A 27,521-nucleotide genomic window follows, 5' to 3' on the forward strand; every position below is an offset into this window, starting at 1 on the left:
ATGCATGGACATCTACGAGATGCCTACCAAAATAAGGGGCTATTTGATTGAATTAGATTCTTAAAATTTGACATGTTGCTAACCTAGACTGTCTTCTCTATCCAACGATCGAAATAGACACCTCACATGTATTCTTCTTGTCCACATGGAAGAATACATTTATTGTGATATCTGGAAAAATAACAAAATTTTGTTACAATAATAATTCACCTAAAACAGAACATAGAATATTAAAATCCTAACTTCACATTTTCCCTTGGCCTCCACCAGAAAACAAACTGAGCCATTGTTCCCCTGGTCCTGGATTTTATGGAACTCTAAAATTCCTCCTATGGTGCAGCGTTTCCTATGGAAGACCTATTTAGAAGTTATTGAGGGTGCTGGTTTACTTGAAGCAGAACACTATTTAGTCTAACATTTATCCAAGGTGTGGCCAGGAACCTAAGAGGGTGGAACATGCTTTTCTTTACTGTCCAATGGCCCAACAGGCTTGGTTTTCTTCTCCTGGGCATCTGGTAGTGTAAACACCAATACCTCCTCATACGCGGTAGTCCATATCTCACCCATACCTGTTGTGGTGAGTGAGGCTCTTGCCATTAGGTTGGCTCTCGCGTCAGCTCACCATGTTGGCCTGAAACATGTGACCATCTTCCTATCGGATATTTTGAAATTGAGTTCTGCTATTATTTTCTGTATCTTTGTGCATATAAATAGATCAGCTAATGTTTTGGGAGTTGGGCCATTCTATATCGAAACGGGCTGTCTCTTTGCTGGGAGTCCTCTTTTCCAGAGGAGCCTCTGGATACTGTAAACCTGTTTCTGCCAGATTTTGATTAATATATTCCCCCTATTAGGGATCATAGCACCAGAAAGAAGACAAACACTTCTTTATGACACAAGTGGAGACGGTAAAGCTGTTTCTGTCTGATTCTGATTAATATATTCCCCCGAGTGGGGGTCTTTGCACCAAAAATAAACCACTAACCATTACTGCTCCTTGCCAAAAAAAACATCAATTAGACAATTAATCTCTTGGCCTCTGCCAACCCTCGAAACTTTGGCCTAGAATTGAGGTTACAAAGAGGCTGGTATTGGACCCAATTAAACTGGGCATACCTTGGCAAAATTGGAAGGGCTCTTTCTACCAAACACTAGGGTATACCTCAACAAAAGCAAATCCCAGCTTTACAAGGAACATTAGGATTGAATATTAAACCTGTACAGTTTTGTCATGAAACTAGATGCCCATTCATTGGGTGCCCTCACTCTGGAAGTGTCCCTGTAGACCATGCAAGAGTTCTTTGGACCGTTTAGTTTGAATAGTCTGTGATGACCTGGAAATCCAATAATTTAAAAAAAAAATCAATAACCTGGTGAGTTAGAGAGGGAGGAGGGAAAAATGAAAAATACTTCTTTGTGTGTAGGAGGGTAAATCTAATTGTGTCTTGCTCCCAGCAAAGGAAAAATCTCTGGACAATGCCTTCCTTTTTCTCAATTAATTACTCCATGCTGTGATTACTTAGACGTTTGTCCCAGCACAACCATAGTACAATTATCTACTAGAACTTAATACTTCAAAGCAGAATCGGGGTAGGTCAGAGATCAAATAATAGAACTTAATACTTCAAAGCAGAATCGGGGTAGGTCAGAGATCAAATATGCAGACCATTAAGTCCTCCAGGATTTGGATGACATACTGTAATGATATCAACTTTCAGCAACTCTTTCCCCATAAAACATGTGCCTAAGACATGACAGGTCAAGGAGGTTAAGTGGGAATGTATCATTGGGAAATACTTTTCAAACAAAAGGATACTGATTGGCAAGACTATGTGCCTGAGGTAGATGAGATGGTCAACCCCAAGACAAATTGTTATATTGATTTTACATACATATCAAAAAGAAAGTCGGGGGAAGAAGGGATTTTCCTCTTGTGCATTGCTCAAGGATATACTTGCCCATCTTGACCAGGCAAAGACACCAGCCCATTTTTAGGGATATAAAACTTTCTTTACATTGCTGTCCTGTTGCTCCACTATTATCATGGAGAACCCTTCCCAATTTCTCCACAGTGAAAATGTTCATAGCAGCTAATGACCATTTCAGAAGCCCTTATTTAGTGCAGATTTCTTTACAACAATGGGGCAACAAAAAAAATCGCATAAATGATACCTTGGTGAGTTTAAACGCTTTTGTGCTTGATTACTTATCACAGATCTAGAACTACCATCCACATCTTCAGCAGCCTGTAAAGAAAATTTTACTAGTCAGGCAGAAATTAGTTTTTTAAAAAAGGGGGAGTGTGGCCCCTGCAAGCACATGCGGAAGCATCATGCGGGGCGGGATTTCCGCCTTTCATACAAAGCTGGTAAATTATCATGGTCTTAGAAGGAGAATATGATTTTTGGACTTTGTTTTCCTTTTTAACAACTGTTCACTTATTTGCAGAAATAAAAGTCTCAGAAACAATATTATAGATAAATCACAAGCCTAGAAAGCTCATAAAATTTACGCTAAATATTGTTGACACAATATAAAAGTCACAGAAACAATATTATAGATAAATCACAAGACTAGAAAGCTCATAAAATTTACGCTAAATATTGTTGACGCAAAAGCAATGACGTCCGACAACAAGTCTTAAAGAATGCTCAATGCAAGACATAAGAATGAGACAATTGCACCCAGGGAGGGGATAAGATACTTGTGGTACCACAATTTCTAAGATGTCAACACAAGACACTATAATTTCATTGCAGTGAAAGCTAAATAAATTTTACACCAGTATAACAAAGGAAAAGATGAAAAGATTTATGAGGTATACAGAGTTGCTTGGAAAATCGCTAGAAACCAAGCCAAAAAGACCTACCCCATGAAAGGGGAAGTTCCACAATTGAATTACTGTGTGATGGGCAGGTGTTTAGGCCACTTTTTCCACCTCTTACATCTTGATCCAACAAGAGATCCATAGAAGGACAAGCCCCCACTCCAGAAAGTATACTCAATGTTACCGTCATCAGGAAATTTTTCATGCTCTAACCCTTATCCAAGCAAGAAATGAATGTTTAAGCTATGAAAATTAAGTCAATCGTCTATCACATCATCAAACCTCAGAAGTGCTGGCACAGGGTAAAGCTTCTGTGTGCAGCTCCTCCAGTCCCGATTCCATAAATTCCCATAAAAATCCATTTTCATTTCTAAGAGAAAGCTTATCCAAATCTTCATCCACAGATCCAGAATCAGGTGCAGCATCATCTTTATATTCATCTGCAAAATCAGATATGAAAAAATAAAAAAGCATCAACTCGATGCTTAAATGACACTTATTGTTAATATGTAGAATGGAAGCATTCAACTCTATCAGAATCAATAGTTTAACCAAAAAAAAAATGGCATTGCATTTGCGGAAAAGGGAAAAATGAGAAAAAAGGCATCTAATTAGAATAGAAGTCATAGATGAATAACATGAAAGCAAACTACCATCAAAGTGTGCTGCCATATATATCTTCCAATGACATCAATCATCCATTTTATCCCCTAAAGCTAATAAACATTTATTATCGAAGTCACAATAACAAGGCTGATGCTAAAATATGCACATTCCTCCTGATCGTTTACATTATAGTTACTTGCAAGCCTGTACAACAGTACACTAGATGTATTCCTCTATTTTCATATACACATGCATAAATACATGAGTTAATGCACAAGATCTAGTGCTATACGTATATAAACTTCAAGTATACACATTTATCGAAGTGCATACCTATCTATCCTTCTAAGTATCTATCCATCTATTTTTTGTGTGTGTCTGTGTGTACACAGTTGTGTCTAATCAATATCACATAACAATGCTTACTATGAACATATACAATAATAAACATCGGCACTATAACAATGCTTATTATGAACACATACAATTATAGACATCGGCACTATAATAACATTTATTATGAACATCCATTATAATTATTGTATGCCTAGATATGCACCTAAACGGGTGCATGCACATGAGTCCTATTTACTGTAAGCATTTATTAGAAACTTGAAGTTCTCAGCAGATTTAAGGTGATAAAAGAACAAAGAAATTGCCAAAATGTCCTGAGTGGAAGGTGGAAGTGGTCAGGATGAACACTAGTACTTACAACTCAACAGCTGCTATGGCCCTAAATAATAGTGAATCAGGATTCCGAACACAATTATTTGGAATAAAACTGAATTGAGTCAAATTCAGTCTAAGAATTTAACCAGGCCCACTGAATGTGTTCTAAAGTACATAATTAGGGACTGAATTCCTACCCCAGGGACCTTAGATATGCTACACATTATTAATAAAGCATATTTAGTAGGCATAGTGTCAAGTGGCTACAAAATGGAAGGCGCATTCATATAAAAACAAAAGGAAACTACATTAGGACACTAGGGACCCTAAACCTGTAAGCACCTTACAACAAGCCATAGTTATTATGGCACTAAGGCGAAACCCAGATGCTGGCCACCCACCAGGATGCCTAAGCATCACCTAGGCCAGGACTAAGGCTGATGCAACCAGCCAAATCCTAATCTCAGATTAGGAATCAAAGATAAGATAGGCTGCACCACAGGCCCAGATCTGTGGGATTTTCTGATGAACCAGCCAGCTGAAACCTTGCTGGTTCTTAGATTCAGCAGTGAAAGAAAGGGGAATAAAGAATACAAGAGAAAAAAAGTAAGGAAAAGGGGAGCTAACAGTGGAGAGAGAACAGGGCCTATCCATGGTCCCTCAGATTCTTCATGTTTTGGCATGCACCCTCCCCATGGTCACGAATTTTTCAAAACTTTGTTCTGCAACTTGATCAATTCTGAATTTCCGATTGCCTGAAATTTGACATGTGAACACGATCTTGAGGACCTTTCCACAAAATTACAGCCCCGAATAACCTGCCACGTGGCAGAACCAGGGCCTGCCTGGATAACCTCTCCTAACAGGACCTGTGTAGAACTTCCACTCCCATATGTTCACTTGAGGAGTCTAAATGCTCTTTAATTAGTTCATACCTAAATCAGCTTAACATCAAATCCTAGGTTTTCCAGCATCAAGTGGTAGTGATAGTTGACAAGGAGATACCAGTAAGTGATAGTTTTCGCTATTTAGGGTCAATCATAGATAAAGAATTAAAAATTGAAGATATAACTTGTAGAATTAAAGTGGTGTGGGTGAAGTGGAGAGGTGCTTCTGGATTGTTAAGTGATAGGCATAGCCCACTAAACCTCTATAAGTCCAGCAATGTTTATGGAGCTGAACATTGGGTGACAAAGTGACAACATAAAACACAGTAAGTGTAGCAGAGACAAAGATGTCGAGATGCATGAGAAATACTAGAAGAAAAAAAAATGAAATGATTCAGGAGTAGCTCCGATAGCAGATAAGTTGAGAGAGATATGTTTGGTTTCCATGCACCAGTAAGGAGGAGTGATATAATGCAGATTAGAGAAGTTAAAAAACCAAGGGTACACTGAAAATTACTTGGGAATAAGTGGTGAGAAATGAATAGCTTGGGATTGAACAGTGACCAAAAATATAGCTTTAAAAAGGGTGAAATGGTGATATAGGATTCACGTAGACAAACACATTGAGTCAACATACAAGTTGCACAAGACTAGATGCGCCCCCCCCCCCCCCAAACGAAAAAAAAACCCTGTAAAGTATAGTGGATGGTTTTATTTAAGTGCTACAGTTAGAGGTTCAAAAAAATCTTTCCCAAACTTTGAACTCACTTTTAAGGCACTTGCCCTGCCTGTTTTAGGTTGAAATTTAAGCAGAAAAAGATTGTGGAGTCCTCTATGTGGATACACCCATGTTGCAGATGTGGCAGGTTGTAGGCCATTACCATCCTGACCCTTATTCTTAATTTATTTGCTCGATAGGAGATGACAGTTGTATTTTAGCTCATCTACCAGTGCTGCTTCTAGTTCTAGTCCTTCAACATGAATCTGTATCGTATCTTCTACTCCAACCAATACCTTTCTCTGAACCCAAAAGCATTAAAAGATTACAAAACCATGCTTTTCTTCTTTCATTTTGCATTCCAGAATTCAGAATTCTGATTTCTTCATTATAGTTTGAAAATCTATTCAATGGGTCAATCCTCTCAAACCCTAGTTCTGTAATGCTTCCACTTGCTAACTCATTTTCATTGCTTGTTTGAGAACTCTGATTTTTTACAGATTTCAACCCTTCAGGACGATAAAAACACCAACAAAACTATGAAACAGGAAGACATGAAGAACCATGCAACGGACAATTATATCCTAGTAAGAATGAAGATCAGTGATGAAAATCTTACCAGCCAAGTTGTGAAGAGCATCCTCAGAAGCTTTTTGTTGAGCTTCCTTCTTTGTTTTCCCCATCCCAATACCTATCTTCTCCCCAGCAAACAAAACCTAAAAACAGAAATCAACCAAGTGAGTTTCGTTGGATGTATTGACATAGAACAGGGGGACTGCTTTAAACATTAATGATCACTTAAAATAAGGTATGCAGAAAGCAGGAACACTTTCATTTCTCAGAAAATGAAGTAAATTCCAAATTTAATATTAAGTGAAGATGAGATTATTCATTGTATTATAGTTACTCATGGCTAGATATGCATAACATAAGAACCAAGAAAGATAGTTTTCCTTCTTTTTTCTTGTAGACTGAAAGATAATTAGAAGCTTGGGGTAGATATGCAATGGCAACAAGTATCGAAGAGGATCCATGGTAGTAATTCTTTTTGGGTGTATAAGGAAGATTTGGATTTTGAACGTGATTGAGCTCGGTCCATGGTTCAAGAACTCGCCGAGATCTCGATAATATCTCTCTTTTTGAAAAAAGCAAGACGAGACTTAAGGTGAAATGAAATATTACCCCAACTCAGTCGAGATCTCGGTTCGAAATTTTGGTTCGACCAAGATTTGGACCAAACTTACCTTTATAATGTACATATCTCGACCGAGACAGTCGAGATCTCTCCAGAACTCGACTGTCTCTCCAGAAATAGATTGTCTCAGTGAAGTCGACAGAGAAGTGTGCATTTGACCTGATTTTTGAGGATTTTTTACGGTGGTTTATGATAGAGATATATGTAATATGTTAAGATTGATGTATTGTACACTTTTACATTTGTAATGTTTATTTAAGTTGTTTTATAATAAGTGTACGATTTGATTGCTTTCAATTACTAAATTATGTGTAAAATAGGGCCTATTACTACATCGTCGCCTACCAACCTAGGGTCCGAAGTGAAACTCCTATTTGGACTTTGTGTTTGCAAAATCTAATATTACCATTGTGTTTAAATGGCCTAAAATAGGCTGAGTACCAAGTTTCAGGCCCATACTAGGTCTAAAACCCACCGAAACCAGCCTTCGAGTTCAAAACAAAAATTACACCAACTCACCGAGATCTCGGCCCAACTCGGTTTTTTGGCTGAGTGAAACCTATACCGAAACCGAGTTCTTGAACCTTGGCTCGGTCCCAAAACCCACCAAAACATTGGCACATGAGCGCTCATCATGATCCTGTTCAACCATTCCACCATCAGGAACCAACTAGTAAATATAAGATGCTGGGGATATGGCAGTTGGTGTTATCATTGTTGTCAACTCAACCAGTGATAGACTTACACAGTAGTGTAAAATAATGCAGTGTAGCAGACAAATGGCACAGTCAACATACAATGGCAGTGCAGAGTACAGGTGCATTACAGTGGCAGATGTGGCAGAGCAGTGAGTAGTGACAGTGGCAATACAGATGTGTCAGTAATTTGGCAGCTTCTGGGCATGTGGCAGTGTATGATGGTATTTTGCAGTAGTGTGCAAGTTTGTACAATGTCAGATATAACAAGCAGTACTGGAAATAGTCCACAGATGACATGGCAGTGTTCACAAGAGTCAGATAGGATTTGGCAGCGATTTCTTCTGATGCACAGTGTTTAAAAGTGTTCTGGCAGTTCTGGACAAGTCAGACAGTGAGTTGGCAGTGCAGACAAGTCAATTTCAAAGCGGACTGGTTTTAGCAGTGATACAGAGGCTTCCGGGCAGGTGGCAGCATCAGGTGAAGGCCCCGTGCTATTTCAAAGTAGATTTCATAGGGTCGCACAATTGCATCCACTTTGAAACCAAACTGGGATGGTAAGATGGAAGATTTGGAAGAAGTGTTCATGGATTTGTGAGGAGCATTCTGTGAGTTTTTCCTGAGAATGCATGTGTGGAGATAAGGTCCTCCTATCACGAGCATGGTGGGGAAGACGGAATTGAAAAATGTTTAAAATGAGTATTTTATAGACTACCTTTTCGGGGCATTCTGAGTGGCTAGTGTACTGAAATAATGTCGGCTTGTATTGAATCAAGATTCTAGTGGCCAGATTGAGCCATGGCAGTCATATTCCAAATCGGAAACTAAGAAGAAGGCATGCAAAGGCGCAGATTTACCTGACGGCTGACGCGGAATATTCCCTCGTGCTGCACCTAATTGGCTCGGAGCATCAAGGATAATATGCTGCAATACATGGAATTGACATCACACGAGTTTGTTTTGGTAATACTACACCATACTCTACCAAAAGATGTTTTGGTAATACTACACCATACTCCACCAAAGGATTCTGTTTGATACGTCCAGAGAAGCCCCATATTTTGGATGACGTGATGATGAAGATCCAATGGTCTAAATGAGCCCAGCCTTTTTGGATGTTAATCCAATGGATCCTATACAAGGCATGTGGTCGATTATTACTGTGTTTCACGTACATATGTATGCCAACTTCAAGATTCCAATTGACAGGTGCAGGTTCTTCTCGCTCTTTGCTGACGAACAATGGGAGATCAGACGATCCTAATCTCACGTGCCGGTTGACCTGACAATCGGAAATGTGATATTCGTTGCCGGCATTGACTCTGTTAGATGTTAAGCAATCGTACTGTATATCATTGACAGATTCCAATCAAAGAAAAACTGTGCCTCCTGAAAGCCAGTGACAAGATGAAGAGGATCCTACGACCGAGATCTCACCCACGATTTCGACCACTGATCAGACAGTCCTTGAATGAGCCGCTTGTACACCCCTGTAGACCCTAATTCTATGTGATTCAGGTGTACCGAAAAATCTTGGAAGATTCTTTTTTACATGTCCACATTCAACCAGCAAATGACTTGACGGAAAACTAAGATCTAATGGCCAGATTTTCACCCACCGTTTGGGAATCAAATCTTACGGTTATTATTTACTGCCGACGGCTCGTTACGCTTCAAAACATCACAAGATACCTGCCAAATTACAGAAATACCCTTCCCCTATACAACTTCGAGAAGCCATATCTTACTCGTCTGTCCAAATTGAGTGCCGTTTTTTGCAGAATTCTCAGAAAAACAAAAGAAACAATCTGAAGCATTCAAAGGAGGATTCTAGTGAGCAACAAAAAACCCTTTCTGGCTCAAGAAGATGTACGGATCGCAAAGGTAGATACTTTGATGTTGTACGCATTCAAGTTTATTTTTGCGCATCAAGGAGGTTGTACATCGTGGGAATACCCAGAGAGAGGTATTTTAGATTTGCAAAACCCTATTTTCCTGGTGGTGAAGGGTTTTGGAGTTTGAGATGATTGCGTTGATGCACGTTGCACATTCGGTTTCATTTCTATGCATGGGCGGAAGCATTCGTCAGCGGGATACACAAGCTGAGGTAATCCGCATCGAAAATCTCTATTTTTTATTTGTCTAGTGTTTGGTTAATGTTGGAAGACCCTTTCAATTGATGTAATTGGGGGGATTTAATTTTCTGCTATTATATTGTAAACCTAATAAGTTGAGACTTGTCTAGGGTTTGAGGGTTGTTATCCTAGCCTTTGGGTCATCAAGGGTTGAAGTTGGAGGGTGTTCCCAAATCCTTGTTGTGGATGAAATACACCATAGGGATTGTTGTCCTAGCTCTTGTGTAGGCAAGAGTTGAAGCAGGATAGGGTTTTCCTATGCCATTGTTGTGGTTAAAAATCACTAGTGATTGAGTAAACGCTGAGGTCAGTTTGACCATTACTCTGTGGATGTAGGCACACTGCCTAACCACATATATATTGTCTTCGTGTGTGGTTGCATTATTATTGTGGGTATTGAAGTACTATGGTGATGAAAGGATGGCTGTGCACTTTCTGGTAGTGAGGTAGAAGTCCATACGACTGACTGTGTTTGAGACAGTGTGTGGGACTGGTGAACTTGGGATTGCCCCAGCCAGTCAGGATTTGTGGTTGTGCATCTATGTGCCGGAAATATTTGTGTTAGTTCATCTACGTGTGTGTGCGAGAAGTGACATCGTTGTCTGTGCATATACCAACAAGAGCGCATTGTGAGTGTCGTGCCGAAAGAGTTGCTAGTTATAGCGTCATCAATGTTGGGAATACCAAGGGTGTGTTACAATGTGTGTTGGGAATAATTTTGGAGAAAGTTTCATGACCCTGATTAACCCCCCCTCCCATCTCTCAGTGTCAACCTGGGAATATCATAAGACTAGAAATCAACTCAATTCAATAAATCCTTGTCCAACTAATTGGGCCAGCAACACTAATCTCCATTCCTTCGGTTCACTGTATCTAGGGTCATGTCTTCCTTGCAGTCATCCAAGATGACAAAAGGAAGACATCTTTCTATAATTTCGTTGAAAAATAAAGACTGGATGGAACAGAATTAAACATAACAATGTTGAGATATAATAATAAATGTTTAGCAGCAACAATGTTTAGAAATGTTTATAAATACTACAGGGCATATAGTTTCTTACTGACCTCAACAAAAAATGGCTGATCCTTATTGATGCTGACCACATACCTAAATTCAACCTAACCAACCACATTTGGTGCCAGAAGTTAAAATAGGAACCACCAGAGGAATGTGCAAATGTGATCATCTAGTGACTATACCTTGGAGCCACACCTCCGTCCAATTTCTTGCAGCACCTCAGTAGATATAGAGGACAATAGTGAAATCACTTTCCCACCTTCACTCTGGACATCTCTACTATTCGTAGATACATGATTCTCATCATCCTCTGCAAAGAAACAACTCAACAATCAACAAAGTCCAAAATAGGAAAGCTGGAAAGAGTAATAAAAAAGTTCGAGTTTGAATAATAGGTTGGATTCCAAGGTAAGTAAGCACAGTTAGCCATACCACAAGCCCTAAATGATCAAAATCTATTTGACATTAGTAATTTCACCCACTCCAATCATAGTTGTCAAGGCGGTCGAGGGTGAAAAACTTAAGGCAACACCAACCAAGGCACCCCAAAACAAACCGCCTAGGCAACGCCTTGACAACCTAGTCTCCAATCATCCAACACTGGCCTAGATCAAATGAGGAAAGGCACCATCAAATCAACAAAAGGAATTCTAAAATAAGGAAAGGAACTGCTAAGGACGACCACATTCGGCATTGAGAACCATCTAACGATGGTGCTATGAATAATTAAGCATGCACATGTCTGTACACAGGCACCTAATTTGCACTTGGAGTTTAAAAGTTGGATCCAAACCACATTTAGAAACACAAACCATATGAATGAAAGGAACTTCAACCCAAAATTAATTTTAGAACTTCACAAAGAGAATTTAGCACCCAGGGGAAGGACATGCAATCAGTACCAGCAGAACAATAAAAGCACCTTTTGTAAACTAAACTACTCAATACCTGAGAATGAAGACTGCTTTGATTGTGGAAGATTTTGTTTCTGACGTTCATTTCCCAGAGAGGCCTGCACCCAAGTAAGATTTAACGGGCTGTACTGATATATACAAGTAGCTGTATATGAAATAGATATGACAATGGGATGAATTAAAAAGCAACAGTACCACCTTGGCAGAGGGACTTTCCCCCACCCAAGGGAGGTGGTTATCCAAGGAAGAATGAAATTCATTTGATTCCAGCAGCATGGGATATAGAAACTGGATCAGAACGAGATGCTTAAACATTGGCTGCAACAAGCCCTGAAGCATAAACTATAGCTGTTGGCTTGTGAGGGTGGCGGGCGGGGTCGGTAGAATCTGGGTTAGCTCTAATTGAATTGATGAATTCCTCCGCCTGGAGCTCAACACAACAAAGCTCTGCCTATTGAATAGGTATTGTATGATGTTTATAGCGTATAATCTATTGATGTAGTTCAAAGAAAGAAGAAGAGAAGAGGGGCCACCAAGCTAGCCATCGAGCCCTTCTGGTTGAGCTTGCTCCACTTAATGGGCCAGAATTAAGCCCATCAGTTAGTCCTTTAAGAAGGCCATGTGTGGGGAGCCTATTTGCTAGTGCTTCTATTTTGTTTATTAGTAGTTACTACAAGTAACTATTTCTATTTTGGTTATTTGGCAGCAATATGTACTTTCTATTTAAGTTATTTCTATTTTCAGTTGTTTAATGTAAAAAGGATCCATTACTACAATTGTAGACCTCTCCTAGTTTGTTTTGCCCTATCTTCCTTTCTCAAAAGATGTAAGGGACTAAGGGGGTCATAGAACCCTAGCCAGCGATTTTATGAATGAAGATTGCTTTGGGTTTGTGCCTTTGTTGCTGTGAGAGACAGTGAGCATGGTAAGATTCCTTGCAAAACATTGTGAGATGCCATAGGATTAGTGAGAGGCTGACCTAGGCCATAGGTGAGAGGTTTGATCATATCCCCCTATTCTTCCCTATTCTCTCTTCCTTCTTCTCCCCTTGTTTCTAATTTATTTTGCTGCTATCCTGCCACTGTATGTTCTGTCTGAAACCTGTTTGACGCTGAGGTGTTGGAGAGTTGATACTTGGAGTTGAGGTGTCCTCGAGTCCTGTGGTGTTATATTGCAGCAGACCTTCATCTTGTACAACAACTATTGTTTTGAGGGTATACTGTATAGTCCTCCCTTTGAGACCTTCCATTGACCTGAACATCAGCCTCCTTTAACAGTTATATCTACTTCAATCTGTAAGTTTCCAAATCTGTTTCAGTTTCTAATTTCAGATCTGTGGTGTTATCTCCACATCCGGCCAGCAGCTACCCAAGGGATTTTGAAGAGTTTTACGGCTGTCAGTACCCTACCATCGACCTCAGTTTGAGTCACATCCAATGGCTGGATCTGCTACAAGTGGTAAGTTACTAATTTCAGTCCTACTATCACATTTCCTGATCTGACCATTAATCGCTGTGACATTTGGAGTTCACCTCAATTGACCAAGTCTTATGATCGATCCAACTATGGTTTTGATCTGTCCAACGGATTGTTACTTCTGTGTTGTTACTAAATCTATTCATACTTTCTATTTCTGTTCACCTGTTAAAGTCATTGACACTCAACCCTTGAATCAGCACAAAAATTTCGAGTACCCTTTCAACCAGACTTTGGGCTTCATTTGAGCCCTGGTCCTTTACCTATTGGTTCAATCTTGTTGCTGGAATTGCTGTTCTTCTGTCCTACCTGTGTGATGGGTATAATACTTGCTGTTTAGTGAGTTTAGCCCTATCAGTTATGATACTTGAAAACCCAAGTACCACCCAGCAGGTACCCCGCATGGTTACCAGCTCCCTTAGCCAGCCCAAACCCACCCACAATAATCACCTGAATCTGGCTCAATTAATATATGGGCTGTAACCAAGTTAAGCCCAGTAGCCTGAGTATTAAATAGGCAGGGTATAGGCATGGGCTCCAGACCGATGACCCATTGTAACCCCTTTCATCCCAAGCCGAACCTGCCTAACCCGCTTGTCCGATCGTCCTACTACTATAACAAGATACTATTTTGTTTGAAATTATTTATCATTACTTTTCTATTTTCACTTGAACACAGGCTGTCCAAACAGGTGATGCAAGAGCTTTTCCATGGACCGGGACGAACCTGTTTAAGAGCCCTACCGAAAACCAGGCCCCAATTGGGATTTGGGTCTGGTAGGATATTAGTAGTTTATTTCTTTATTTGGATTTATCTTGTAAGCTTTTATAGTGAATAGCCTACATAGTGGTAGACTTCATTCCGTTTTGAGTCATAGAGTTTGATTCCATTATAGTTTTAGATTATTAGGAGTATTTTACTTTTTTTTTTCTTTATACATGCAAGCAATGTAACCAACGAACTCAGATTTGATAATGGAATGAAATTGAGTTTGGTTTGAGTGCCTGTGTGGCCCGTGCGATCTCCCTTCTCTCTCTCTCTCTCTCTCTCTCTCTCTCTCTCTCTCTCTCTCTCTGTATTCTTCTTTGCCATCGACTTCTCTGTTCTCTTGTTTCTGGTGGTACCCATAACCCAAATAGGTGGGTCGACTCTTACCCAAATCTTTTCTGTTCATCCTGGAATTCCAGACATAAACCACCTACCCTTGGACGACACAAACCCCAAAATCGTGCTCCCTGAAACCTAATCAGTTGAGACTTGAGAGTTATACTTCAAAACTCAAAACTGATTTCGTTTGGAACCTAGTTGCAGTCCTAAATAACATTCTCCCCAAATCTTTGATTCTGTTGTTCATTCCTTTAATAGTACTGCTAGTTGCGACTTCTCCCCTGGAATTTCAGACAAAACCATGGTTGTATGGGGGTATTTAAAGTCCTGCAATCAATCTGGTTCTTCCACCAGTCTGCCCAACGTGAGGTTGAAGACAACCTCACGGTTTTTCTTTAATCCTCTTCTTTTATTCTGTTTCCCAGATTTAACCCTCTCTCTCTCTCCTTTATCCCTCCCTATCCCTTATCTTTTATTTTATTCCAAGTCTACCCCTTCTCCTTAATTTCTAATCACCCTTAATTCCTTTCTTCCCTTGATCCTTAATAGTCATTTAAGATCTGGTTATTTACACTCCTGCCACTCCCCTTGTAATTTTTAAAATATTTTACAGTTTTGCCATTCCTTTCAATTGTTGAACTGTGGTTACTTGGGTGGGCCCATAACCCAGATAGGGGCCTGAGTATAGATAGGGTAGGCATGGCCATGCCTATCCTCACAGTTCATTAATCTATGTTACCAGGACACTTCAAATGCCCAACGATTCACATCAGCCTGTGAGAATGCAAGAAATGGTTTCAGTACTGCACCAAAGCTATATCCTTTGCCGTGTCCAGGTAAAATAACTAATCCAGTGGGTTCAGGCCTGGCCCATGACCGACTAACACTCATCTCAACCCACCTAGTTGTCACCCTATTTTAAGGCAACTAGCAGAGAAAAGACCTCTGCACTTCTCACTTGAGACGCATGAGAGGATAAGCCATAAGAACTAGAACTCTCTGGAGCATTGCAAAGCCGACTGCCTAGCCCACAGGCCACAGCTTATCGGGTCGCAATATATCAGATTCCTGAACGAGTTCTGAAGCCCGCTTATCAGGTTGTCCCATATTGGTGTCTTCTCCAGACCAGATTCCACGTGGCTGTGTTGATGGTACTGATACTAGGCAGGAAGCCTTGATTGAAAAGATAATAGATCACCAGAGCTGTGATCCCGCATATCTTGACCATGCTGCAAGATTACGAGTCTTCTCCTCATGTCAGAATTTAATTCAGAAGGGTTGACGTCTCACCTAGCAGAAGCTCTAGGCAAACTAGGCTCTAATGTAGAAGGACACAATATGAAAATTTTAAAAGCTAACCAAATTACTATACGTATAAGAGAAACAGACTACTCTGTGAACTGCATTTCAAACAAGTAAACAGTGACTATACTCTGTGAAGGTAGAATTGGTCTAGCTGTTGCTGGGTTGATAATATTTAGCAAGATGGTCACCGGTAGTTGAGACATTTCAGGTCTCAATTCAGAATTACTAGAAATGAAACCAGAGGCAGAATCCAGAGTATACTTCTCATCCTAACCATGGAAAAGAACCGTCCATGTCAACAATATATTTATTCATTGAGAATAAGCATACATAGCATACCATAATTTGAGCCAAAGCAATATGTTTTATTGATATATGCCAATCAGAGACCATCAATAAAGAATATAATGCTTGGAGAAACTACCGGTTGACTTATTCTTCGCTCAACTTCAGCACCATTTATGCCCTCATAAATGGGAGCATCTCTATTGCCATTAGGTACAAAACCAGTATCCTGACATTTTAGTGACAGTAAAATGTAAATGATGAATTTGTATGCCACGTATTCTCATAAAGCTCAAAAGTAAAGATATTCAATATAATTACCTCTGACATCAAATAGCTGCCGACATCAGGTGGATTTGGTAAATTTAAAGCATCATCTTCATAATAGAGTTCAAAAATTCTTCTCAATAGATTCTCATCAAATTCTCTGCATGACAGAAGGTGGCATATGTATATCACTTGGCAAACACAAATATAACCAAGAAAAGCAATTACATGCCCAACATCCCCACCCATATACACAAATATAACCAAAAAAAAGCAATTATATGCCCAACATCCCACCCATATCGTTATACAAAGTGCTTCAGTTAGACAAAATGAAGTGGCTCACTTACTTGAAAAAGCCACCTCTGACGTTGCATGCAACATTTCTGGCCACACATAAAACCGGCACTGCCTTTGCTGTCTATAAAATATGTAATTTTGGTGGTCTCAGTTGAAATTGAAAATTACACCATACTCAATGAATGGGATTTTAGGAAAGTAATTTGTACCTCTGCCTGAGGAGCATAATAAGGAGTAAATGCAGGTACAACATGAACTCGAGGCTGGTCAATATCTTCCCAAACCTTCTGACGGTCATCAATCACCATGGCCATCTTTGGATGACAAATTCCATTTTGGAAGACGTTAAGCAAAGATTTCCTCAAGCCTGCAAGTTTAAAGCAGGGTTAAATGATGACAATGAGAACAAAATAGGAAGATTATTATTAAAAACGTGAGTTTGAATTGTCCTTGTCCACCGTGTGGCCACTACACAGCCACAACCACAAACAACAACGACAACTCAGCCTGATCCCAACTAAATGGGGTCGGCTACATAGATCCTTGCCCTCCAATCAGCTCTATTTGTGGTCATACTTGATACAAGGCCTAAGCTATGCATGTATTTCCTCACCACTTCTCCTAAGGTCGTTTTAGTTCTACCCTTGGCTCTTTTAGTTCCTTCAATCTGAATCAAATCACTCCTCTGTACTGTAGCATCCAAAGGCCTCCGTTGAACATGGCCATGCCACCTCAAACGACTTTCTCGTAGCTTATCATGTATCGGAGCTACTCCCAAATCAGCTCTAATACGATCATTCCTTACTTTATCGTTCCTAGTTTTGCCACTCATCCATCTCAACATCCTCATCTGCGCTACACTAAGTTTATCTATATAATGCTTCTTAACTACCCAACATTCTGCACCATACATCATAGCCCGGTCGTATGACTGTCCTATAAATTTTTTCTTTTAAGTTTTAAAGGAATATGTCCATCAAACAACACTCCAGACGTACCTCTCCACTTCATCCGTCCTCTTTTAATTCTCTGTGAAACATCATCCTCTATTTATGATTGAGCCCAAATACTTGAAATAACAACACTTTGCAGAATCTCCCTCTCATCAATTTTCACCATCTCATTATCCATCCTAATGTAGCTAAAGTTACACACCATGTACTCCGTCTTCTTTCTACTAATCTTAAAACCTTTTGATTCCAAGGTTGATCATAGCCGGTCGTATGACTGCACAACCACAACCACATAATGCAAAAAAACATCCCACAAGTGTCAAAGTAAAAAGAAAACAAAATATCATTGCCTATTTAGCATAATGGCCTTGAGAAGCTCTTTGTGGCTTGTGGTTACGAGTGCATGATAGCACATGAAAAAGTGGCCACACATGATCTGCTCTCTAAAAGGAAAACCACTAAGAACAAGCAAAAAGAGAAAACATTTCAAAACCATGAGAGTTAAATAATGAAAACCATGGAACCATCGGTGAGGAAAACAAGTCTAAATTTTGTTCAATTATGTACTCCTTCCATCCCACAAAAACTCTCCATTTTGACAAATCATTTAAGGCAGGGAAATTATGTAAGTAATTACCCACTATTCTTGATCAAAGTTCCAAAACCAACCCCCCCAGTGATCTCTTTATTATTTTCTTTAATTCTGATTTCAATTTTTTTAGTTTGATGAGGACATATAATGAAGGGTTATTTGGACTGTGAGAAAAACCTAATGCAATAAATGATACTGTTGATGTGTGTTGGATATACATTGTTGTAGCCCTTACCTAACAGCTTAAGCTTTTGGGATAAGCGGTTGTAACATGGTATCAGAGCCAAGAGGGATCCTTGATAAGTGTGAGGGGTTTGTGTTATGTGTAGTTGTGCCCTCAGTGCCAGATGATGGTGTCACATGCAGAGCAGTGTGTATGTGTGGGCATGGACATGCAGGGGGAGTTTGATGTGTGTTGGATATACATTGTTGTAGGCTTGTAGCCCATTCTTAACAGCTCAAGCTTTTGGGATAAGCAGTTGTAAGTTGTAACAGATACAATGGACAAAGAATTTGGGACAGCGGAAAAGTCCAAACAGGACAAGTCTCTGCAGGATGGAGGGAGCAAATTTCAATATTAACTGCACAACTGAACGGATGATTCTCATTCTTCGCCAAGATAATTATCAATGAATAGAAGTGCCTCTTTACATTTTGACTGTCCATTATCCACTATAACACAAGGATCAAAATATTCACAGATAAGAAAAGTTCGTGCCTGATTTTACACATACAACGCGCTCCAAAAGCTGCTTTGAGCTTATTAAGTGTGCCTCAGGGTCAAGAAGCCTCCACATCTCTAGAGCATAATCTCTCTCGGCCATTGTACAAACAAAAACTTCAAAACGTTTGCGTCCTCTTGCTGTTAAATAACTTTTCAAATCCTCCCACGCAGGTCGCAGCCTTACAAGCACACTAGTATCGCGAATCTGAAGTAGGATAGGAACTAGGCATTAAAATACTTTTAACACTCTTTCAGCAAGGTAAGTCACGTATCAAGATTGTATGCACATAGGGACATTACAACAAATGTATAAAAATCCAACAACTTATCCCAGAGAGAATCTTCAGATACTGAAATTGACAAAATCTTACCATAAAAAAGAACGCATAGAAATGGATTCAAAAAACACATATTCCTTTCCAGAAAATCCATTTAAGGGGAAGGAGATATACACATGAGAACATGCAAATTATAACTGTATAGTATTAGAATGAATACAACAGTAAACCAAACAGTTCAATAGTGTTGGACTAGATTCTTCTTCTTTCCCCCCAATGTACTTATTACTGCTAAGCCAGTTAGACAACAGAAATATTTATTCTTCAAAATTTCAACAGCTATACTTTCGCTTACAACATATATTGGATTGCAGCGCAGACATGCCGCAAATAGCAAATAGATAGAACCTTCCTAGTAATGTTAGACAATGTTTCAGCAGGTGGCATGGCATAAGTTGGAGGAAAATCAGAGGGATTGTCTGCCAGAAGTATGCCACAACATATACATGGGAGTATGGGACTCCTATCTTTAGGAACTGCAGTTTCTATCTCTGCCAGTTATATTCTCCAGAAAAGTTGAAAAAGTATAAGTTTCTAAGGTTGTACAATCAATCTGAACCACCCTAGTAAACTTTTCCATTAATTGTAGGATTAAATGAGATATTGGTAGGTTCCCTGAGCCATATAGGATAAATCACAGGGGACTGCCAGTTTACAGTTAAAAGTCGAACCTAATATCTGCCACATGGTAAATCAGTTAGGACCCAAATTTTGTGCACAAGTATGGCCTATGATACCCTGATTACCTATCAATTTTGAACTCAATCAAAGTTAACCATGTGGCAAAAAAGCTTTGAATATTCCCATTATTCTTTAAAAAACAAATTGATTTTGCGTACTTTTGATGTTAGTGGCATCATCCAATTTTTTTTTTGGTGGTGGGGGGGAGTGGGAGGGGTGACTAAAACGGCAATGAGTTGATTACAAAAACAAATCATAGAAACTTGCATCCACACGTAAAAGTAGAAATTGTATCGTTGATATTTCAAAATCAATTTTTGTCTTGTCTTATCATTTGTCAAAGAGATTGTCCCTAACACCTTTTGACTTGTGCCTCTTCTCTACCTAATCCGTGTAGAATGGGCACTGATGGAGGAGCTCATATAATGGCTGTGTTATTTCATTTGCAATAAAGGTTAGTAGGCAGAGTGTACCTGGAGACAAGGTTCAAGATTTTGGTTTCAACTAGGATTTTGACATTGATCAAAACCGAAATATACCAGCGAATTAAATAAGCGCAATGGCTGAAATGGTCAAGGTCCGGTCTGAATTCAGGCCCGGCCCGCTGTCTGCTGCTAGGTCCAGGAATGGCGCCAGGTGAGGGCACCGCTATGCTCGGCTGCGGCCGGCCCCCGGACTATGTAAAAGAATCGAGGGGTCCAGTAGGACCATAGTGGTTCCGCCCGCCTTTGATGATTGACCGAACAAATAATGTTTGGAAGATGAGAATGCAGTTGCTTATCAAAGAACATGATCTTTTTTTTTTCATTCTTGATAAATTGGTCAAAACCGAAATATACCACTGAATTAAACAACCGCAATGACTGAAATCGTCAAAATATACCAATGAAATAGCACCAAAATATGGTCTATTTCGGTGAAAAACCCGAAACATCGAAGACCCCTCAATTCGCATGCCATTTCGTTTCGACAAGTTTCAAAACTGACATATACCATCGAAAAATGTTGACATTTTGGTCAAATTTTTGAATTATGCCTGAAAAGGGTGTACAGTGTTGGCCATAGATGATGCAGATGCATCACCAAATAGGGTTATTTCTTTAGAAATAGGCCTAGGGTTGGGTTATATACATGTTGGGCCTTTGTTCCCAAGGGTTTTCTATGTATTAGGCCACTTTAATGAGCCTAAACTAGGGGTACATAGGTTGCATACGGGATTAGCCCAATATTTAGTTTATTTTTATGTTTTTTAATTGAACCGGTTTAAATTGGTTGCATCCAATTGGTTCAATTGGTTTAATTTAAGTGAAGTGATCCTATTGGCTAAGAGGTTCTTATATCCTATTGGCTAGTAGGGAATCTTCTTTTATTTTAAGTAGTTAAGTTGTTTTTAAGTCATTAGGACTCTATTTTGAGTCTATTTCAGTTTCCTAGTCAGTTTAAGTTAACTAATAGGTTAAGGATTGGGTTAGCCCATTCCTTTTTAGTGTCTAAGTCTAATTTTGAGTCTTTTATATAAGGTTCTAAGGGGGCCATGTATTGAATACGAATTTTGATTAATAAAACTCAGCTTTATGCTTGCTGCCTTTGTTGCTGCCTTTGCTCCATCGTGAGTGTGCCTTGTGAGTAATATCAAGGTTGCCTTATGTGTAATATCAAGATGAAGGGATTGGTGGACTCCGATCGACTCCTTGCATCTTGTAGATCGGGAGGTCTTTTCTTCAATTCAAGCTTCTTCAAGCTGCTGCCTTATGTCTGCATTACAGTAAGTTTCTTGCTGCCCTTTCCTCCCTCTTACACAAACCTGATCTATACTGTTCTTCCATCACCATTAAACCTCACTTAAACCTCCATTAAACCTGCAACTTAATTCTGCCCCTACAGCAGAATTTGAAACCTTATCCAAACCCTAGCCTCTTCACATCATTAGAACCCCCTAAGCCTGCTTATTAAAACCCAATAAGCCTTTTTCCTAGATTCTGCCCCTAGACCCTAGATCCCACAAACAGCCTATTTTCATAAGGCATCCTACCCAAAACCCTAGATTTCCAACTTCATCCAAATCAAACCAAACTTACATTAATAGACTCCTAAAAATCTGCACATCATTACCAAATAAAACCCTAGCTCAAAACCCTAACCATAACCCTAATTCTGCCCTAATTAGCCTAAACTGTCCCAATCAGCCAGCCTTGTTAAGTGATCCTATTACCCTGGCTCCTAGTGGGATTACTCCTACCTAGGACTACATTAATAGACCTCCACATATGGTATCATAACTTTAAACTACGTATTTTATTTTGTTATCCTTTGGTCTTTCCTCTAGCCTGCAATCGTACAAGTTCTATCATGTCTCCACTGTCAATGTCTCCCCGCTAGCATCGACAAAAAATCAAAGGAGGAATTCAAGAGAACCAAGGATGCTCGAAACAGGTACATCCCGATCTACCATCCCTGTTCCTCTTCTTATCGTCCTCCTCCAGTGGCAATGGCCGTTGCTACTGCTTCCACGGCATTGTTCTTCACCTCCTTCCTCCTCCATTTCTTCTCCTCTGACCATCTGTGGCTGGCTGGCTGGCTGGCTGGCTGGCGCTACAATTTTTTTGTGGCTACAGCTACTGCTATCACTGCTGCAATCTGCTTCTACAAAGTCGTATGGGAGCTCCAATCACTCCCCCAATCTCAAATCAAGTAAAAAACGGAAGCAGATGATGTAGTTCAAGGAAAAAGTACTGTTCACATGGAACTGTTCGTAAGGACTTGGTGTGGGCCCCACTGAAAAAAGCTTGTGTGGTCTGAAGATCTTGTAGCTGGAATTATCTTTTAGTAGTTGTTATTACCTTAGTTTCTATTTTGGATGATTATGTGGGCCCATGTTGCTGCCACATGTGGAGTTACTACAATCTTTCCTAGTTACTATTTTGTTTTAATTTCTATTCTTGTAATAGGCTCTTCTTCTTTTTTTGGAGAATAAATAAGTCATTACCAAAACCCCAAAAGGGGAGGGAAATAATACACAGAAAGGAAAGAAAAAAAAAGGGGGGGGGAAGGTGGAGCTACACAAAAAGCTTGAAGCATAGAGAGGAGGGGCAGAAGGCTGAAAAAGAGAAAGCAATAAATCCAGGAGACAACAATATCCCTGTTCCTTGGGGAATCAATAAGAGAACCATGGGGGAGCATCTGAAGTCTAGAGCTAACATCGACGAAGATTGCCTTCCAAATCATGTCAAGAGAACGGGAATTGGGGGTCCATCTTCGAAGATTCCGCTCCATCCAAATATGTGAGATAACAGCCCCAAACACAACCTTACCTGCGATATCACAAATAGAGTGCTGCCAGAAAAGGCCATGTCCAACCAAAGAAACTCTCAAGCAAAGGGTAAAGGTCTCCTACAGCGGGGCCATATGGAATCTAAGTCTTTTTTCCAAATAAAAGAGGCTAATGGGCAAGAATAGGAAAGATGTTCAATGTCCTCTAAACCATTCCAACAAAGGATGCAGGAGGGGGAGGCTGGCACATGGCGGGGGCGGTGGCGGAGAAAGGATTGGATGGGGAGGCAATGGTTAAGGGTTCTACAGACATTAAAACCTCTCCCCTCTTTTAATTTTAGTAAGTTTCTAATTTTTTGTAATAGCAAGGGATCTTCTTTCTAGAATTTCCTAAATATCTTCGCAGCCAAGTAACCCCACACAATATATGGGTTACTAATTTTGTATTGTGGCCATTGGTTATTATAAATAAAGAGGAAGGGGCAGCTAGCCCATAGATTTGATGTTTTGAAAAAGAACTCTATGTGAGTGTGTGCACTGTGGTGATTCAGTTGCAGCCGAAGTGGTGAAGCTTTCGAGGGAGGATGGAGAAGCCAAGCCCTATTTTTCTCTTCTCGTTTTCTTCTTTCTTTTCTGATCTGCAGACATTCCAGCAGCTATGCTCTCAAACAACCATGGTTTCTTCTTGGGTCATTTCTAACTACTTCTTGTGTTTTATTTACCCCGTATTGTTGCTTCTCATAGTTCCTTTCATCTTCTATTAAAATACATATTGAGATAGGGTTATTAAACAACATAAATGTCTGAACTTCAGCCCCTGATTTCTGAGAATCTACGCATCAGATTAGGTTGAATTTTGATTATGTTATTCCCCTTCCTAGCTGTTAAGATTACTATGCCTAGTCGTTATAGAGTTAAGATAACCATGCCTAGTCGTTATAGATAGATGCTGAGTCATAGACACCTTAAGATAACTATGCCTAGTCATTATAGATAGAGTCATAGACACCTTACTTTCCTAGTTTGTTAAGTTGTAATCTCATTATAAATAAAGTGGACATCTATCATTATTGACAAGTCGAATCATTCCCTAATTCTAGTAACTTCATTCAACCATAATCTGCTGTCCATCGGACTGCTAGATTATTAGTTATGCTAGTCCTCTTTACTTTCTATTTCCAATTTATCACTACTTTCTATTTTTTGTCCATTGGTGTTTTTTCTTATCTAACCATTAGTTCGCTTAGGTATTTTAACCACTTAATCACCCCATTAGGACCTCTAATATATGTAAGTTTCAAATCCATCGGGTTTGTCGTTTGCAAGTTATAATCATATTAAGTTTCTGCCTATGTCTCAGTTTAAAGGTTCGCTGTGATTCTGGTTTCTAGTAGGTTTCTAGTGTTTGGTTTTTCCAGCCTGGCAAACCTCATCAGCAGAACTCGGAGATTTGCTCTCGGTAAGTGGTGGTTTCAGCCTGTTGCACAAATGAGGTCTCTCGATAGGTTTTCTCAAGAAATATCGGGTGTATCGGGTCATATCGATCCATCTCACCCCGTCTCGGTCGATAGACATTTTTTTTCTTGTAATGTTTTGGGGTTGTATCGTTTATAACCTCCAGTTTCTGATACATATAGGCCCAATATGGCCAACATGTATCGATACTTGATACACTGCACGCATACATCTAGACATGTCTCATTCACAACACAAAAAGGGTAACCATCAACTAGTGTAAATGGTCCAATAGATTCTTAGGTGAATAACAAAGTGATGAAAAGCAAAACATGAACAAGTTAATTATAACAATGTCTTCAGTCTTGACATAGAATACATTATATAAATAAAATGACCAATGCAAGTAATTGAACAAAGAAAGTATGTATAGTGTAAAAAGGCATTCAAAAGAGGAGGCTTCAATAATAATACTTGTGAATGAATGAAGACAAGTTTATAAGATTCATATTTATTTTTAAAAAAATTACTATAAATGTTTTAGACTATATAGTAAAGTGGATAACACAACAATGATATTATAAGAACATCCGGGGGGGAAAATCAAGTTATTTCTCTAATAATGTTTTGACATAGCAATAAAAGTCAGGCACCTTTAACCGGTCCAATGCATTCAATTATACACAATTACGGATTTGAACTAATGAATTCAGTTGAAGAACGAATAGCATAATCCAAAGAATCATTCCCCAAAAAGCTCAAATAATAACCACGCGTTTTCATAGTAAGATCAATGTATCCATGTGTCATAGGCAGGATATCTGGTAATAAAGATGCATTTTGAACTTGAACTAAGCTTTGATTATCTATTCGGAACACTTTTTCCACAACCACTACATCCCAGCTTAACAAAGTATGTCCCATGCTCTAATGAACAATATGACCACCTAGGAAACATTTTTATAATTTAAAGAAACCCAATAAAGAAGTGAAGCGTGAGAACTTAAGTGGCACCACAATCACCATACAATAAACTACTTTCCAAAATTATAGTTCCATAAATAAAAGTTACAGGAACAAACAAAGACTGGAATCAACAAGATGATTGCTTGCCTTTTTATGGAGGAGTCCATCAACAGGAAAAGTAAACAAGCAAATAATACTTATCATAGTAGAACTGCTTATGATTATAATGACAAAGATAATCAGTGGTGGATCCAAGAATTTCCACTTGGGGGCCCACTTAAATTAATTTGCACGTAATGCATCCATATGAAAAAGGGGCGCAAGGTCATACATATTTCATATATACATTGGAATATCTGGAATTACATGTACATGCAAAACGGTGTTCCAAACTTTGGGGGAGCCATAGATGTTGTACAAAATAAGCACAAAACAATGAATGCAGAATGGCTATATAATTCATGAGAGAAAAGAATTTATAACCTCAGGATTTATCCGAGTAAGAACGACATTCCTTTCTTGCAATCTAATAACTGGCCGAATCACATGTTCACTGTTATTAGATAGAAGGGGAACATCCTCTAGCTGCACCTTGAACAATTTCCCATTATCCATAACATAATCACCCTCTGTATACTGCTTAAGTAGTGCTTTATCTTCTATGTAGCGTTTTAGCTCCGCAGACATTACCGAAATCCGAAAGGGATCTGTTTCACAGGCAAGCCTATGTTGAAGAGCTTCAATTTTATCCTCAAATGACTTCATTGTGTTGGCAACAATAAGGGTCTCGTCAAGATCAAAAACAATCGCAAGGCATCGGAGGTTCAGCATTCGTAAGCAGGACATATAAAGACCCAATGGAACAGAACAACACCAAAAGCAAGTAAGCATTTCCTGCTTGGTCGGCATTGCCACCAAGTGAAGCTCTTCGTCTCCGAGCAACACGACCGCTGTCTGCAAACCAAGTTTAGAGAAGAAAAAATTCGAAAGATACATCAGGGAAATATCAGAAAACTCCAAGTTGAATCGACAAAAAGCTGTACAAAAGAGAAAACCTTGAGTTCCCTGAAGCAGGATGCATGAAGCCGATAGAGTAGAGACTGTTCGGTAAGAGCTTTCGATTGGAGCTTGAAGCGAATTGCGAAAGGGGAAATAATCTGAAGAATCGAGAGAGGAGGGCATCGTTCACTAGAAGGAGTGAAGTACTTAATTCGTATTTCGTTGTTTGGGAATTGAAATTTCTGGTTTTTCACGGGGAAAACCTCCACATCTCCCACATATGTATCGCCGTCATAAATCACCGATTTAAACCCAATGAAACCCATCAAGAACCCCAACTGATCATAGATACAGAACACTACCAGAACCAAATGTAAGATAAACTAGGGTTATCAGTTTCTCAATGAAATCTGTATATTGTTTTTCGTTTTCTTCTCGCCGCACACCCGCGTCTCCCTCCCTCGCAGCCCGTTTCAAATGAGATAATTTCATACACAAATACATACGGACACGGGATTACAGATATAAGCCAAACGGTGGGTTGGTTAAATACAGTTGCTGTCGTTCTAACTTTTTTTTTTCCTTATGAAAGAAAAGAAAAGAAAAGAAAACTTTCAACTTAGGTACCTAATAAGTAATGGCTAATGTTTTAAGAAAATGATATTTGGGATTTTGGTATCTCGTGTTTTAAAAGTGACAATTTGTTACTCAAAAAAATAAATAAATAAAAACATTGGAATATGTTGTGAACTGTTCTGCTTCTTCTTTTTTTTTTTCCACAAATTAGACATGTTTTTCAATTTTACCTCTCTACCTCATTTCCTTATCCGACTCCTCTCCAGGGAGCTCAGCGCCTAGGGAGTGCCCAGGGGGCATCCAAGGTTTTGGCTGTGCCGCATACATCTCAGCGCATGCCTAGGAATGTGTGCGACACAGCTCAACGACTGGATGCTCCCTGGGTGTGTTGGGCTCCCTGAAGAAGAGTTCAGTCCCACATTCCCTACCTCTTCCTCACCCTCAGTCCCCAAGTCCATTTGCAGCCAACAGCCCAATGCCACCCTAGTACCACTCCCCCTCTCCTGCTCGTTCTCTCCTCCTCTACAATCTTGCCCCACCCTCTTCCTCGTGACCAGCACCT

General features: G+C 39.5%; 1 protein-coding gene across 1 annotated transcript; it reads right to left on the reverse strand.

Annotated features, from left to right (window-relative positions):
• Window positions 1-1,249: 1,249 nt before the first annotated feature.
• On the reverse strand, window positions 1,250-26,713 carry LOC122670867 (RNA polymerase II C-terminal domain phosphatase-like 2). Its single transcript, XM_043867922.1, has 18 exons — window positions 26,440-26,713; window positions 25,868-26,338; window positions 18,669-18,879; window positions 16,615-16,772; window positions 16,456-16,526; window positions 16,160-16,265; window positions 15,978-16,067; window positions 15,638-15,822; window positions 15,375-15,477; window positions 11,699-11,792; window positions 10,933-11,060; window positions 10,798-10,851; window positions 6,327-6,423; window positions 3,106-3,267; window positions 2,903-3,041; window positions 2,705-2,765; window positions 2,173-2,246; window positions 1,250-1,334 (listed from the first exon to the last, which is right to left on the reverse strand). The coding sequence occupies exons 1-18, from the start codon at window positions 26,707-26,709 to the stop codon at window positions 1,250-1,252; spliced, it is 2,559 nt and encodes an 852-aa protein (XP_043723857.1). The 5' UTR covers window positions 26,710-26,713.
• Window positions 26,714-27,521: the final 808 nt, after the last annotated feature.

This window comes from Telopea speciosissima, chromosome 1 (assembly GCF_018873765.1).
Source record: "Telopea speciosissima isolate NSW1024214 ecotype Mountain lineage chromosome 1, Tspe_v1, whole genome shotgun sequence".
NCBI classification, from domain to species: Eukaryota; Viridiplantae; Streptophyta; class Magnoliopsida; order Proteales; family Proteaceae; genus Telopea; species Telopea speciosissima.

Excerpts from the sequence above, each read along its gene's own strand:
- LOC122670867 (XM_043867922.1), bottom strand. The coding sequence starts at position 26,709 with ATGGGTTTCATTGGGTTTAAATCGGTGATTTATGACGGCGATACATAT. Across the intron at positions 11,793-15,374 it reads ACACAGCCACGTGGAATCTG|TACAGCCCGTTAAATCTTAC; the intron begins GTCTGGAGAAGA and ends TGTATATATCAG. Across the intron at positions 11,061-11,698 it reads AAAGCAGTCTTCATTCTCAG|AGGATGATGAGAATCATGTA; the intron begins GTATTGAGTAGT and ends GTTTCTTTGCAG.